General features: G+C 43.1%; 1 protein-coding gene across 1 annotated transcript in view; it reads left to right on the forward strand.

Moving 5' to 3' along the window:
* LOC124716905 overlaps nucleotides 1–14,084 on the forward strand; it is an 811,449-nt gene that overhangs the window by 583,523 nt on the left and 213,842 nt on the right. The window contains exon 3 of the mRNA XM_047243468.1: nucleotides 4,229–4,258. Coding sequence (XP_047099424.1) covers nucleotides 4,229–4,258 — 30 coding nt within the window. The remainder of the gene's footprint in view (nucleotides 1–4,228; nucleotides 4,259–14,084) is intronic.

The raw sequence follows: 14,084 nt of genomic DNA on the forward strand, positions 1-14,084 counted from the left end.
AGAGAGATCTTGAACAGTTAGTCTAGGCTTAATGAAGAATTTGTGCTCTATGAGTTCATAGGAGTGTCCGCCCCCGGTAGCTGCGTGGTCAGCGTGACAGAATGTCAATCGAAAGGGCCCGGGTTCGATTCCCGGCTGGGTCGGAGGTTTTCTCCGCTCAGGGACTGGGTGTTGTGTTGTCCTAATCATCATTATTTCATCCCCATTGACGCGCAAGTTGCCGAAGTGGCGTCAAATCGAAAGACTTGTACCAGGCGAACGGTCTACCCGACGGGAGGCCCTCGTCACACGACATTATTATTATTTAGTTCATAGCAGTGAAAAGCCTGCGTGAGGTATAATGTGTAAACGTGTCTATTGCTTTCTATGTTGTAGCAGTGTACATTTTCTCTGGGTTTTGCTTCTGGTATCTGAATTAAAACGTAACACATGCATGTAAGTTTACTACCGTCTTAATTTATTGTTTAGAAAACAAATATACGCAATGTGCTTTATATGACGAACCCATAATTACCCTAATAGCTTTGTTCTGCAGTTTTAAGATGTGATGCACATGGATAGAGTTTCCACATAAAATAATAGCGTACGGTATTATGCTTTGAAAAATGCAAAACGGGATGTTCCAACGTAGATTTTAGATAAACACTTTATAAAGGTGCACAAAATTAAATTAAATAAAAAGCAATATAATCTTACACCCTCTGCTACGCTACTAAACAATCAGCACTGCAGTAGCAGTTTCTGATTATCCTTGTCAAAGAAACTCTACTACGTCTGGACTCCCTATCTTAGCTCTGAGTGAGTATTTGAGAAGCAAAACGGTCATTGTTGAGTGGCGACCGCAGATCTCCCGACCGCTAGCTTTACGTACTTCTCTAGACGTACACCCCAGGCGAGCCTCCGCCGGGGCACACCGCTTGCGAAGTCCCATGGTGTCAGGGTTTCGACCCGTTGCCAGGGAAACCAGGCCGAGAAACTGCAGCCTGCGAAGGATTCCGCTGCGGCCTCCCGCTGCCTGCTGCAGCCGTACGGAATCTCGGGGTGCAACGCTGGTTATGACATAAGCTCCCCCTGCTGCTAGCCTCGCCGGTGGTTGGGTAATGAGCGGCGACTCGGCAGCGCTGGAGAAAGCCCGTCTCGCAAGGCACGGAGCGGCGCACCGCCGTTTCCCGCGCCGCCACAGCCACGCTTTTTGCCCGCTGCCGGGCTCCGCCATTTTCCCTCCACGTCGCGAAACCTTCGCCGCTATCTCGCCTTGCGCTCCGCCGCCATGTTTCCACGTCATCCACGGAGTTTCAAGCTATAAGCGCTCACAGAGTCATCCGATGAGCCACATCTCCAAATCTGATTACTTGGTATGTGCGTTACGACATTGTATTTCACCTCCCCGTGATTTTTGTTAGGGTGTCTTGTGCATTAGTCACTAACATCACGTTTGAAGCAGTTCTGTGCAGAGCGTTCTGTGCGAATTTACTCGGCAGAGTTGCCTACCTTGCTCTCTGTAGGCGCACCTTTACTCCTGCTGGTTCAACACGCCGGTCACTGCAAGGAGACCGCTTCTGCCCGCACCGACTTCGTCCAGATTAATGCTGTAGAAAGGGCTTGGCCACGAATGAAAGTGACATAAGTGAGAGCTCTAGACGACGAAGCGTTTAGAAAAGAAATAGCATTTTTGCCGGGGGTAGGGCAAGACATGAGACATTTGTGTTAGTGTAGTTTCCAGGAAGCGGTGGGTACAGTGGAAAGAGCACACACGAGTCGAGCTCCAATGCGAACCATTGTTTTGTTTTCAATTTTTACATTACTTCACTACAAATAAACCGAAATGTACGATACATTATATTTCATCATATTTTCATAAGAGCCACGAAGAAGAAATGCAAAGGAAAGTTTGAGTTAGCAATTAAATTTCCAAGAAGGGATTGTACTAACAGCGTCCACGAGGACTCTGCGAATAACTTTCAAGAAGGATTTGTAATAACAGCGCATAAGACTTCATATTCCATTAGTTTCATTTTGGCTTTCTAGAAGCGTTACGAGGGCTTTGCTGCAAACTGTGCGATGAGAGATAAACTATAATGAATGTAAACCAATTTTATTCCTGTACAGAAACTTTTAAACAACTGTGTAATAGTGAAAATGCAGCTTTTACAACGTGAGCAAGATTCCAAGAAGATGACTTGTTCCCTGTCTTACGATGAGTATCATCACAGGACATGTAAATCATCTGCTATAGAATAAGGAAAGGATCTAATTTTATATACGGCCTTGCCGCGTACTTTTACAATCCTATGCTCGAAACTGATTTACACAGTCCTTGTGGATGCAATCCTTTAATGTAAATTTATTTTCTATCCCAAATTTTCCTTTGTCTATCAGCTGCAATTTGCATGAAATCCTACGACACGAAGTGGCCATTTCAATGCTCTTCAATAACTTTCAGATGCCTTGACCACACTTTTTATTATTTCCAAAATCGCCCTATGCGTTTCGAGATTCCGTCATTCTCAAAGGTTACAAAATACAGCACAACACTGGCATCAGAAGATATGAAGATATGTTACATTTCACCATTGATTAGAGTCATAGTATTATGTGTAGAACATGGTTTTCTAGCTTACAAATATCATGTCACTCATATAAAATTGTTCAATAGTTACATTGTATCACGTTAATTTTCTCAATCACAAAGCAAGTCCAAACTGCTAGAAAGGAACAAATCGGAAACCAATTAAACTACTAGGCGGCGCTAGATACGTGATTCTAGGTGCATTTGTTTGCTCACAACTGCAGTTTCATCATTACACCGTATACAACAATTTCATCAGTGAACAATTCATCAAAATAACTTTACAGGGTTTTAAAAAAACATATTTTTTTTACGAAACAGTGCATAACAGATCTTTTGAATGATCGAAAATAAACTGGAAGAAGCCGCTGAATGGCAGCCAGGGTATATGGGTAAAATTGTCCCTTGACATACAATTTTTGACTACGTACAGCGAATAAATTACTAGCATCAATAAGAATTTACAATGTGTAGAAATACCAGTTGAGGCATGTAGCAGTCGCCTATGAAGAACAGGTGGCCCCCATTCAATAGGGGTGAGAGTGTCACTGATATAATACGCGAGTTGGGGTGGCAGTCACTGAAACAAAGGCGGTTTTCTTTGAGGCGAGATCTGTTTACGAAATTTCAATCACCAACTTTCTCTTCCGAATGCGAAAATATTTTGTTGACACCCACCTACGTAAGGAGAAATGATCATCATAATAAAATGAGAGAAATCGGAGCTCGAACGGAAAGATTTAGGTGTTCCTTTTTCCCACGCGCTATTCGAGAGAGGAATGGTAGAGTAGTAGTATGAAAATGGCTCGATGAACCCCCTGACAGGCACTTAACTGTGAACTGCAGAGTAATCATGTAGATGTAGATGTAGATTCAGTGCCTTTCTGCCAATGGAAGCAAATGCTTAAAAGCCATACAGGAAATCCGAACAATTTGAGAAGAGGTGTTGGCGGAAATGGAAAAACAGAACTTTCAAGTACACTTTGTTGCGCGCCACAAGCTATTAACTCTATTAATACAAGTCACGCGTCGAAATGAAAGGCCGGCCGAAGTGGCCGTGCGGTTAAAGGCGCTGCAGTCTGGAACCGCAAGACCGCTACGGTCGCAGGTTCGAATCCTGCCTCGGGCATGGATATTTGTGATGTCCTTAGGTTAGTTACGTTTAACTAGTTCTAAGTTCTAGGGGACTAATTACCTCAGCAGTTGAGTCCCATAGTGCTCAGAGCCATTTGAACCATTTTCGAAATGAAAATCTGCTGTTTATTGTTATCCCGAGAGATATACAAACGTTGCTGTCCTTCTGACGGCTGAAAGATGCTGTACTACCACGTCACACACCAAACACGTTTAATAGATTCTCCATCTAAATAGCGCCAAGATCATTTATCATTTCGCTCTCTTACTGTGCTGAATCACTCCTTGTCGACTTCGCCGGTTACAATGTTCGTTAGTATCAGCAAAGCACTCAAAATCTCGTAAATGTTTCCCTTGGCCTGGTTTCAGAGCGGGTCAAGGAGTTAGTGACAGCATCTTACTTCTAAACTGTAGTCTTCGAAGAACTGAATTGTATTTTGACTGTGTGGTATTACATCATTGTTATAAACTGCGTTGCGCCTGCGTCTGAAACATTATATTCATTGAATTTTGTTTCTGTTTCAGATATAGGCCTCCAAGATGTGCACCTCTCTGGTAAGTACATGGTCACCAAGCAGCAGCAGTTTGTCACTCCATCTGTGTTCCCTTGCTCCCGTATTGACAGAGCATCAATAAAAACATATCACCCTTTCTTTCCTTTCCTAATGAATGCGTGAATTATTCGGGAAAAATCAATCGATGTTTTAAAAATTTACATATTGCCAATCACAACGATGTGACCGTCAACAATGTCTGTATAATAATTTATTATGTCACGATCGCTTAAAATATGTAATACTCTCATTAACGGTTTCGGCATTAAGTTGCTATCTTCAGGTATGATTAATCAACCATAAAGGATCTTCAGAATATACAGGTTGCCCAAGGAGGAATGGTCAATATACAGGGATGTGACAGTAACAATCAATCAAAGCAAAAACGTGTAGAAAATGTGGGCTCTAAAACGCATACATTAAGATGAACACTTCTTCATCTTTTATAGTGTGAAAAAAATCTCTTCCACTGCAAGCTCTTTGCTTTCCATATTTTGGGGCGAGGAAGTATGGACTATAACGAGGAAAAAATGTACAGTAAACATTCACTCTAGAATGCATGCCTTAGGAGCTATGAGCACTTGTTCAGTAAAATTGATGTTTCAAATTAGCAAAGATTAACAACTGCCCATAGATCTTAAGGTCTACTCTTTAGAACCTATGTTTAGCGGACATTTTGTCTTTTTTTTGGTCCGTCTATCATCCCTCAAAATAGCGAAAACAAAGAGCCTGCAATAGAAGAGATTTGTTTCGCAGTATCGAAGATGAAGTTCTCACGGCTCTTTGAACGCATGAAAACTGGCGATTTTCGTGATTTTTTCAAGTAAAATAAAAAGGAACGCTGAACTTGATGAGATGATTTCATTCCTTACACTTTTGTTCTTTAACAATCATTTCTGTGTTCACAACGGGTCTCCCCTATAACTGCTGCACCAGGTGGAAGGACCCCTTGCAACAGGAACATTGGTCATCGGCGGGCAATCTCGAGACCCTGCTATTGAAACAGTAACAAAATAATGTTGCACAAATCATTTTCAATACATTTTCTATCAGTATATACATGATAACTGAAAATCATTAAGTTGTACTAAAATTGTGACATGTTGAAATAACGTCATTTTCTTCGCCCACAAAATCGAGACAGCAGCGCGCAACGAAAGTACACTTTTGAAGATATTGTATATCGGCTGTATACCCTGATGGAGAATTCAATTTAGAATTTCAGCATCTAATTCCGATCAAAATCGTATGTACTGTTCTCAAGTTATGTTTCCTCACAGTTTGTAAATACGGTACTGAGAAAAACGTGTTTAAAATTATGGGTTACGTTTTTTGTAGTTAGGTTAAACATTCCTCTAGTCAGAGATCCTTAGACCATACAGCAATCCTTCCACATCCCAAAGGAGATTCTTCTCCATCTTCTTCGTAGCCATGGTGGTCCTGCGGACCTGTTTGACAGCTTCTATTATCCGCTGCTCTGCTCGTTCGATTCGCTTTTCGTCCGCCTTTATGCAGAAGATGTAACAGGCTAGTCCGATCTCAAGTTCTAGCAGCTGATAATTTCCATAATTTCTCTTAGGTCGCCTTGGAAATTACATGCTGCAACATTGGTCGCGATGCTGATTTTTTCCCCGTTGTGAATGGTTTTCGAAGACACTTTTTCACAAATCGCCTTGTAACTAGAGTATGGAGTTTTTGGCGAACCTAGGATGAACACTAAAAGTAGACATCAAAGAGAATATTTAACCCAAAAATTAAAAAAAATGATTTTTATAAATTTTCAAATAGGTCTGGGAGCCCACGTTTAACAGACTATTTTGCTACGAATGATCATTCCCGTCATATCTCTGAATACCGACCATTCCTCCTGGAACACCCTGTACAACACTTGCAGTTACACACTTTTAACACCGAGCGAGGTGGCGGAATGGTTAGCACGATGGACTCGCATTCGGGAGGTCGACCGTTCAAACCCTCGTCCGGCCATTCTGGTTTAGTTTTTCCGTGATTCAGGCAAATGCCGGGATGATTCCTCTCAAAGGGCACGACCGACTTCCATCCCCATCCTTCCCTACTTCGATGGGACGATGACCTCGCTGTTTGGTCTCCTCCAACAAATCAATCAACCAACCACCAACACTTGTAACACTTGACGTGTCAAATATATCAATGATTGTACATCATATCGTTACATGGCAAGAAAAAGTCAAGAAACACGGCATCAATCTGGGCGCCGATACGGACTGCTTTCTGGGATTCTAACTGCAATTGTATATCTTACGATGATTTTTAGTGGGTTAATCACATCTGAAACTTGGTGCCGAAATCGGTAATGTCAATATTACATATATTTAAGCGATCTTGAGGTAATAAAATATTACACAAAAACCAACAGATTTAATCTGCTGGCATTAAAATTGCAACTCCAGGGAAAATATCAAAAACCGGAATTTTATTTATTGTGCGTGTACAGTATGTAAGAAGGATAACTGACTAAATTTGTTGAGAATTTGAGGGCATACAGGATGCGACATTCAGTATTCATAGTTGCCACCTCTGGCAGCTACAAATAGCTGCATTCTATCAAGACATAAAACCGAACTGAGACTGGATGACAGATACGGGTACGTCATTCCATGTTGCGTCAGTCCTATGCCACAGTTCATCAATCGTAGCCACTGGTGAGTGATGACATGTCAGTCTGTCGACAACGAATCGCCAAATAGTTTGAATGGGTGAGAGATCTGGAGAACGTACTGGCCAGGATAACAGCCGAACATCGTCTATACCGAGGTAGGTCAATACAGCACAGGAAACATGCAGTGCCGCGTTATGTTGTTGAAAGACAATGTCTCGGAGACGGAGAAGACAGGGCACAGTTCCCGGCCTTAACACGTCAGAAATGTACCAGCTGCTGTCCAGATGATCTCTACGTCAAGCAAAGGTGGTCGAGTTTGTAAGAAATGGCTCGAATGGTTCAAATTGCTCTAAGCACTATGGGACATAACATATGAGGTCATCAGTCCCCTAGGCTTAGAACTAAGTAAAGTAACCTAAGGTCATCACACACATCCATGCCCGAGGCAGGATTCGAACCTGAGACCGTAGCAGCCGCGTGGTTCCGGACTGTGAAGCGCCTAGAGCCGCTCTGCCACCGCGGCCGGCAACCAATGGCATTCCGTGTCTTAAAGCCAAAGTATGACGACGACGAATCAAAATGGCAACATATGTTCTCCTCGGGGTCTCCACAGACGACCATCGTGGCACTGCACACACCAACAGAAAGCGTCTGGAAAGGCGACTTGTTGCCATTGCCGTGTTGAGTTTTGTGTCTGGACATACCTGCCGATGCGCCGCCCTCTGCCGCTGCGTAAAGGGAACCGCAACAATGGTCACCGCGCTGACAGCCCGAGGTGCTCCTGGCGTCGTGCTGTCGGTGTGGGTACTTGGTGCAAACAAGACCATTATCTGATTCAATGTACGTGACGTGGGTGTACAATCCTGCACCGCCGAACGCTATTGACGCGTGGCAGTTGAGATCCTGCGAGGTACTGAGTATGGCTTTTGGGACCCCATAGATTCCATATTCGAGTGACAGTCGTGGTATCCCGACCAAAGCGAACAGCAGTATCGCAGAACGACAGTGTCGATAGGCCACGATCCTCTCTCTGTCGAATTCCGACACGCGCTGGTAGACTTGTTCTTTCTTACACGAGGCGTAACACAATCTTTTTGCAAACAAACAACATTCAAAAGAGATTTCTGAATGAGAAACCCGCTACGTCATCTTTTCTTCTATACAGTATGTAGAGGCGTTACTCCTACCTACGATAGGCGTTCAGTAAGTAAGGCACCACTTTTTTTCTTGACCCATTTCGGTTAAAAGAATGCGGAATTTGTTGTGGAACATAGCGGAATATTCCCGCTTCAGCTCTTATAGTTCCATGAAATTCCTGTACGTGGCAGCGCTATAAGTAGCCTTCAAAGTGGCGTCTGTAACGGAGGTGCGTTCCAAGCGGAGAGCTGTCACTGAGTTTCTTTTGGTGGAAAACCAGAGCAATGCAGATATTCATAGGCGCTTGCAGAATGTCTGCGGAGTTGCAGCATTAGAAAACTGTAGCGAAATGCAGGAAGATCTGCAGCGGATAGGCACTTGGTGCAGGGAGTGCCAACTGACTCTTAACATAGACAAATGTAATGTATTGCGAATACATAGAAAGAAGGATCCTTTATTGTATGACTATATGATAGCGGAACAAACACTGGTAGCAGTTACTTCTGTAAAATATCTGGGAGTATGCGTGCGGAACGATTTGAAGTGGAATGATCATATAAAATTAATTGTTGGTAAGGCGGGTACAAGGCTGAGATTCATTGGGAGAGTCCTTAGAAAATGTAGTCCAACAACAAAGGAGGTGGCTTACAAAACACTCGTTCGACCTGTACTTGAGTATTGCTCATCAGTGTGGGATCCGTACCAGATCGGGTTGACGGAGGAGATAGAGAAGATCCAAACAAGAGTGGCGCGTTTCGTCACAGGGTTATTTGGTAACCGTGATACCGTTACGGAGATGTTTAGCAAACTCAAGTGGCAGACTCTGCAAGAGAGGCGCTCTGCATCGCGGTGTAGCTTGCTCGCCAGGTTTCGAGAGGGTGCGTTTCTGGATGAGGTATCGAATATATCGTTTCTCCGTACTTATACCTCCGGAGGAGATCACAAATGTAAAATTAGAGAGATTCGAGCGCGCACGGAGGCTTTCCGGCAGTCGTTCTTCCCGCGAACCATACGCGACTGGTACAGAAAAAGGAGGTAATGACAGTGGCACGTAAAGTGCCCTCCGCCACGCCCCGTTGGGTGGCTTGCGGAGTATAAATGTAGATGTAGATGAACTGGCAGTGAACAAAAGCACGGTGAGTTGTTGGACGAGCCACCTGTCATCATCGCACACCTGCCCGTTCTCCCGAGTGCCAGCCGGCTGCACACAGCTGTCACTCCCGCAATGTTCGACTTCAGCGTGTTCGCCACCACAAAAATGCAAACCAACTTGTCCTTCTCCGTGACAACGCAAGGCCTCACACAAGCGTGCGCACCCGAGAGGAGCTCACAAAACTTCATTCGACTGTTCTTCCTCATCCATCCTACAGCCCTGTTCTCGTACTTTCCGACTTCCATCTGTTTGGTCCGATGAAGGATGCACTCCGTGGGAAGCAGTACGTGGATGATGAGGAAGTTATTGATGAGCAAGACATTGGCACCGACGTCGACGAGTAGAGTGGTTCCGTACCGGCATACAGGCCCTGCCAGTAATGTGGCGTAAGGCTGCAGCATTGAACGGGGACTAAGTTGAAAAATAGGGTTTTGCAGCCAAAAGAGTGACGAATAATACGGTGCACTGGAATCCTGCTTTCAGAAAAGTGCGTTGCATTATTTATTGAACGCCCCTCGTACTTTGTGTGGTTGCTCTGAGATGTCAATTACTTATAGTTTCCACTCATGACCTGTTTACGTTTATTGGGTGCCACTTTCTCAGTGTTGCAATTTTAAGGGTCAATTGTATATTAGCGCGCACTGCAACTATTTTGCATTAGCCATTCTTTCCGCTTTCTCTTGCCTCTTTTTGGTGAGCATTTGTGTGTTGCAGGAGCAAGTAATTTACCTTTACTACTAACGGGAGTCCGCTATAGCTCGCTCTCTGATACAGCGAAACTTGGCAGGGTGATAGAATCAAAATAGAGGGACTCTTATTATGACTTCGGTGCCAACACGCAATAGCTTCCGACAAAATGACGATCAAAGTTTGTCACGACTTCATAAGGCTACTTGCGCAGCGTGCAACCAAGTGCGCTAGCAACTCACTGGCTGAGAGCACAGTCTCAAAATTTTCCACCTTGTGCCAAAATTCATTCTTATGTTTTTTCTTTTGTTGTCGTGGAAGTATGGGACATCAATATTTTTTTAATATCGCGACATAAGATGGATTAATGGCAAAAATAGTTTTTATTGTCACGCCTGCCACGGATTAACACCTTCCAGAAAACTGCCACCAACAATTTTCGTGTATCTACGAGAAATTTTTGACTATGTTTAATCGAGCAACATCAGAATGTATACGCAACAGCCGCAAAATCTATAAGGCTCATAAAATAAACCTATCATCAGTTTCTGGACAAAATTTTGCGATCTTACTTAAAAGTGAAGCCGTTTCGGCCAGTTATTGTCTCGTGGTATGGGCAAAACGATCCCTCCTTATCGATGGGCTGTTTGTCGATGAAATCGAAACATTGACATCTTCTTTAAAACTAATTCCGCCAAAGTCTATTTGTAAACGCTGCGACGTATACTTTTACTCAAAGGTGAAGAACACATTAGCCAATTCCAGAAGTGTCCTACTCTCACCGCACAGAAAAGGGAAATCACGAGTAGAAGCAGTACAATTAAAATACACACCTTGATCCATAATCAATTGCAGCCTCCAGCTTTCGAGGAAATAGACATGCGTATTTTATCGCGAAATTACCACCAGATCACGATGTTGTTTTCCTAACGACAATCACACAACAATATACGACGCGGTGTATGTGCCTTGGCAAATTGCTCGTGGTGCTTCGAATGTTTATGCTTAGAATGCTTGTATGAATTTACGGGTTCTCTTTAAGCATAATATTAAAAATCAAAGTAAAAAATGAAATACTAGAACTTTTATGTTCTTAATTTTCAATTTCTGTTAATTATATAACATTATGCAAAGTGAATCACGTCAAAGTTGCACAGCAAATATTGTGAAAATGGAAAATGCTAGTGACGTGCGGTTTCCGCAGAATGGATTGGTAGTCAGCAACTCGTATTGTTAACCAACCAAAAGATTATAATAATAATTAGAAAATGGATTTTTGTGTAAACGTACACTGTTTTAAATGGAACAATGCCTACTGACATTAACAAACTAAAGACAGGATGAATCAGAATGTCAGTGGAGTTTCTTGCAGGTTTGTACTGCGACTCGTTTACGATACATCTTTTTTTAAAATGTTCCCACACAGACACTTGTAGAATATCTGTCATAGCATACACTAAATAATAACGCAGGTGCATGCACTATTTATGTGGATTCTGACCAGTAACGAGACAGCTGAACAACACAGCAGCGCCGGCCAGTGCGGCCGAGCGGTTCTAGGCACTTCAGTCTGGAACCGCGCGACCGCTACGGTCGCAGGTTCGAATCCTGCCTCGGGCATGGATGTATGTGATGTCCTTAGGTTGGTTAGGTTTAAGTAGTTCTAAGTTATAGGGGACTGATGACCTCAGATGTTAAGTCCCACAGTGCTCAAAGCCATTTGAACCATCACAGCAGCAAAACACGCTTCCAGTATAGTATGGCACGACTGCTGCACTTGTGCTATCATTTCAGCGGAAATGTCCGAGGAGGCTGCATTAATACGTCGCTGCATATCATTGGGTGTAGTTGATATACAGCGTCTTTCAGCTTTCCCCACAGAAAAAAAAGCTCCACAGGAGTAAAATCCGGGAATGGGCCGGCCAAGGTACAGATTTTTCTGCGTCCAGTACAATGATTTGGAAAAATTCATGAAGACTTGCTGTAGTACTTCGTGCGCTATGGATTGGATAGCGAACGTGTTGGTACCACAGGTTTCTCCTAGTCTCTAGAGGAACGTTTTCTAGCATCCGTGTAAGATGGTTTGTAAGGGGGCTGCGATACTTCTGCGCGTTCAATGTTCTGTCTATCAAACACGGGCCTGTGAGCTGATGGTTTCGTATCCCACACTATTCATTTACACTCCATGAACGCTGGCGTTCCACCTGACGAAGCAAATGTGAATTGACAACAGACCAATTGTGCATGTTTAGCCCGTTCACTAAACAAGATACTTGTTACGTCTGGAGTATCCTGTCTTAATGCCCATGTACAGAAATTAACACGATTCCCATAATGGTTCCCATGCAGCTCTTGATGGAGAGATATGCGATAGGTATGGAACCTGGATAGATGGAGAATGCGTAGAACACTTGCCTGACTTACGCCACTTCCCCGTGCTATTGTGCGGCAGCTAACGTGCGGATCAACTGCAATAGCAGCAGGAACATTAAGTTCACCCTCTTTGTCGTTATTAGTTTCCTTCTGTTACTTTGTCTAGGTGCTACATTACCACTTTCACGTAACTTATTGAAGAGGTTGATAAATAACTGCCAAGGTAATGAACGTCTATTGGGATATTTTGCCGCATACGCCGTACAAGAACGAACTGCATTCTTCCTACACTCTCCGTACACCATGAGCATGTCCGCTTTTTCTGCACAGGTAAATCCCATCGTCGACTCACGACCTCTTGCTTGGACTGTCACACCGTGACTAGCAACCCGCAGTTCACACAAGCAACACACAAGCTCACTGTGAGCAAACATAGCAACATCTTACCTAGCAACTACGCGGGTTGAATGGCACAAACAAGTGACAGTGTGAAAACTTTTCAAAATACGATATCTGGTGAACGACTCACACTACAATCCTGCAACAAACATTCTAATTTACCCTACCTTTAGTTTTTTAATGTCAGTGGGCATTGTTCCATTTTCAAAAGTGTTTGTTTGCAAAGAAAATACACTTTCAAAGAATTGTTACAGTCTGTTGATTGGCTAATAATACGAGCTTTCCATTTCCGCAATATATGCGGTGCAAGTTTTAGGTGATTCACCTGTATAAGATTTGTGGGGATATAATCTGTTTTTAATTAGATGTAAAATGCTTATTTTTTGTCAATAATTCCACTGTGTTTTACGATCTCACAAAAACAGTGATGTGACATACTTCCGTGATAACAAAAGAAAAACGAGACATAAGATTGGATTTGAACACGGAGCACAAAATTTTGAAATTGTGGTCTTAGCCACTGCACTACCAACTCACTTGGTTTTACGATCGCGAGTGGACTGACGAAATCGCGTCGAAAGTTTGGCCGTAATTTTTTCCAAAACTGTTGAGTGTTGGCACCTAAGCAGAGACAAATATCCCTTCGTTTTCACCCTTCTCTCACCATGCCAAGTTTTGACTGCATCAAAGGGCGACCAATGACGAGTTCTCTTTGTGAGATAATGTGATTTACATATAATTAAAGACGAGATCAGTAACAAGTTCAGTCTGTAAGAGACTGCAATATTTGATATCTCGCAGTCAAAAATGCCATTCGTCATCAGCTCCACATGAAAGGTAAGTAACCAACTTAACAGACTGCAATCGTTCCTTCGAAGAACAGATTCGTATTTATGTAAGTCTGCAGGCTTTCGTGGCCGTTGTTACTGAAGTTAAAATCTTCTTGGTTATTAGGCCGCGTCATGTTTCTTCTAAAATGTTCCTCAGGATATTCTGGTGTCCACTACTGCTAGAACAGTAGAAGAGTGTTCTAGCAGTAGTGGACACCGAAAGATCCTGAGGAAGATCCCAGCAGAGGGGTCGAAACGTCGAACATTTTAGAAGAAACATGACGCGGCCTAATAACCCAGAAGATTTTAACTTCAGATTCGTATTTAACTGTGAGGAGAAGAACCTGAAGGTTCTAATGCTGTTTGTGTGGTTGAGAAATCGGCTTTCGGGCTACGAATTTCTCTCAGAGTAAACCTTTTGTTGTTGTCGTAAAATATGGTAGCTTAGTGAAAAGTCAGGCCGTAATAGAGGACATTAGATCGACTCTCGACCCTGCTATAGTCTCTGTCACTACAGCACAAATGATTTCGAGTTTTTTAAGTTGTCAGATATAGACCTTCTCAGCGTTTTCTCTGTAAAAGCAATGTCTAGCGTTTCGGTTCCCTTCAA

Source organism: Schistocerca piceifrons, chromosome 1, assembly GCF_021461385.2.
Source record: "Schistocerca piceifrons isolate TAMUIC-IGC-003096 chromosome 1, iqSchPice1.1, whole genome shotgun sequence".
Taxonomy (NCBI): domain Eukaryota; kingdom Metazoa; phylum Arthropoda; class Insecta; order Orthoptera; family Acrididae; genus Schistocerca; species Schistocerca piceifrons.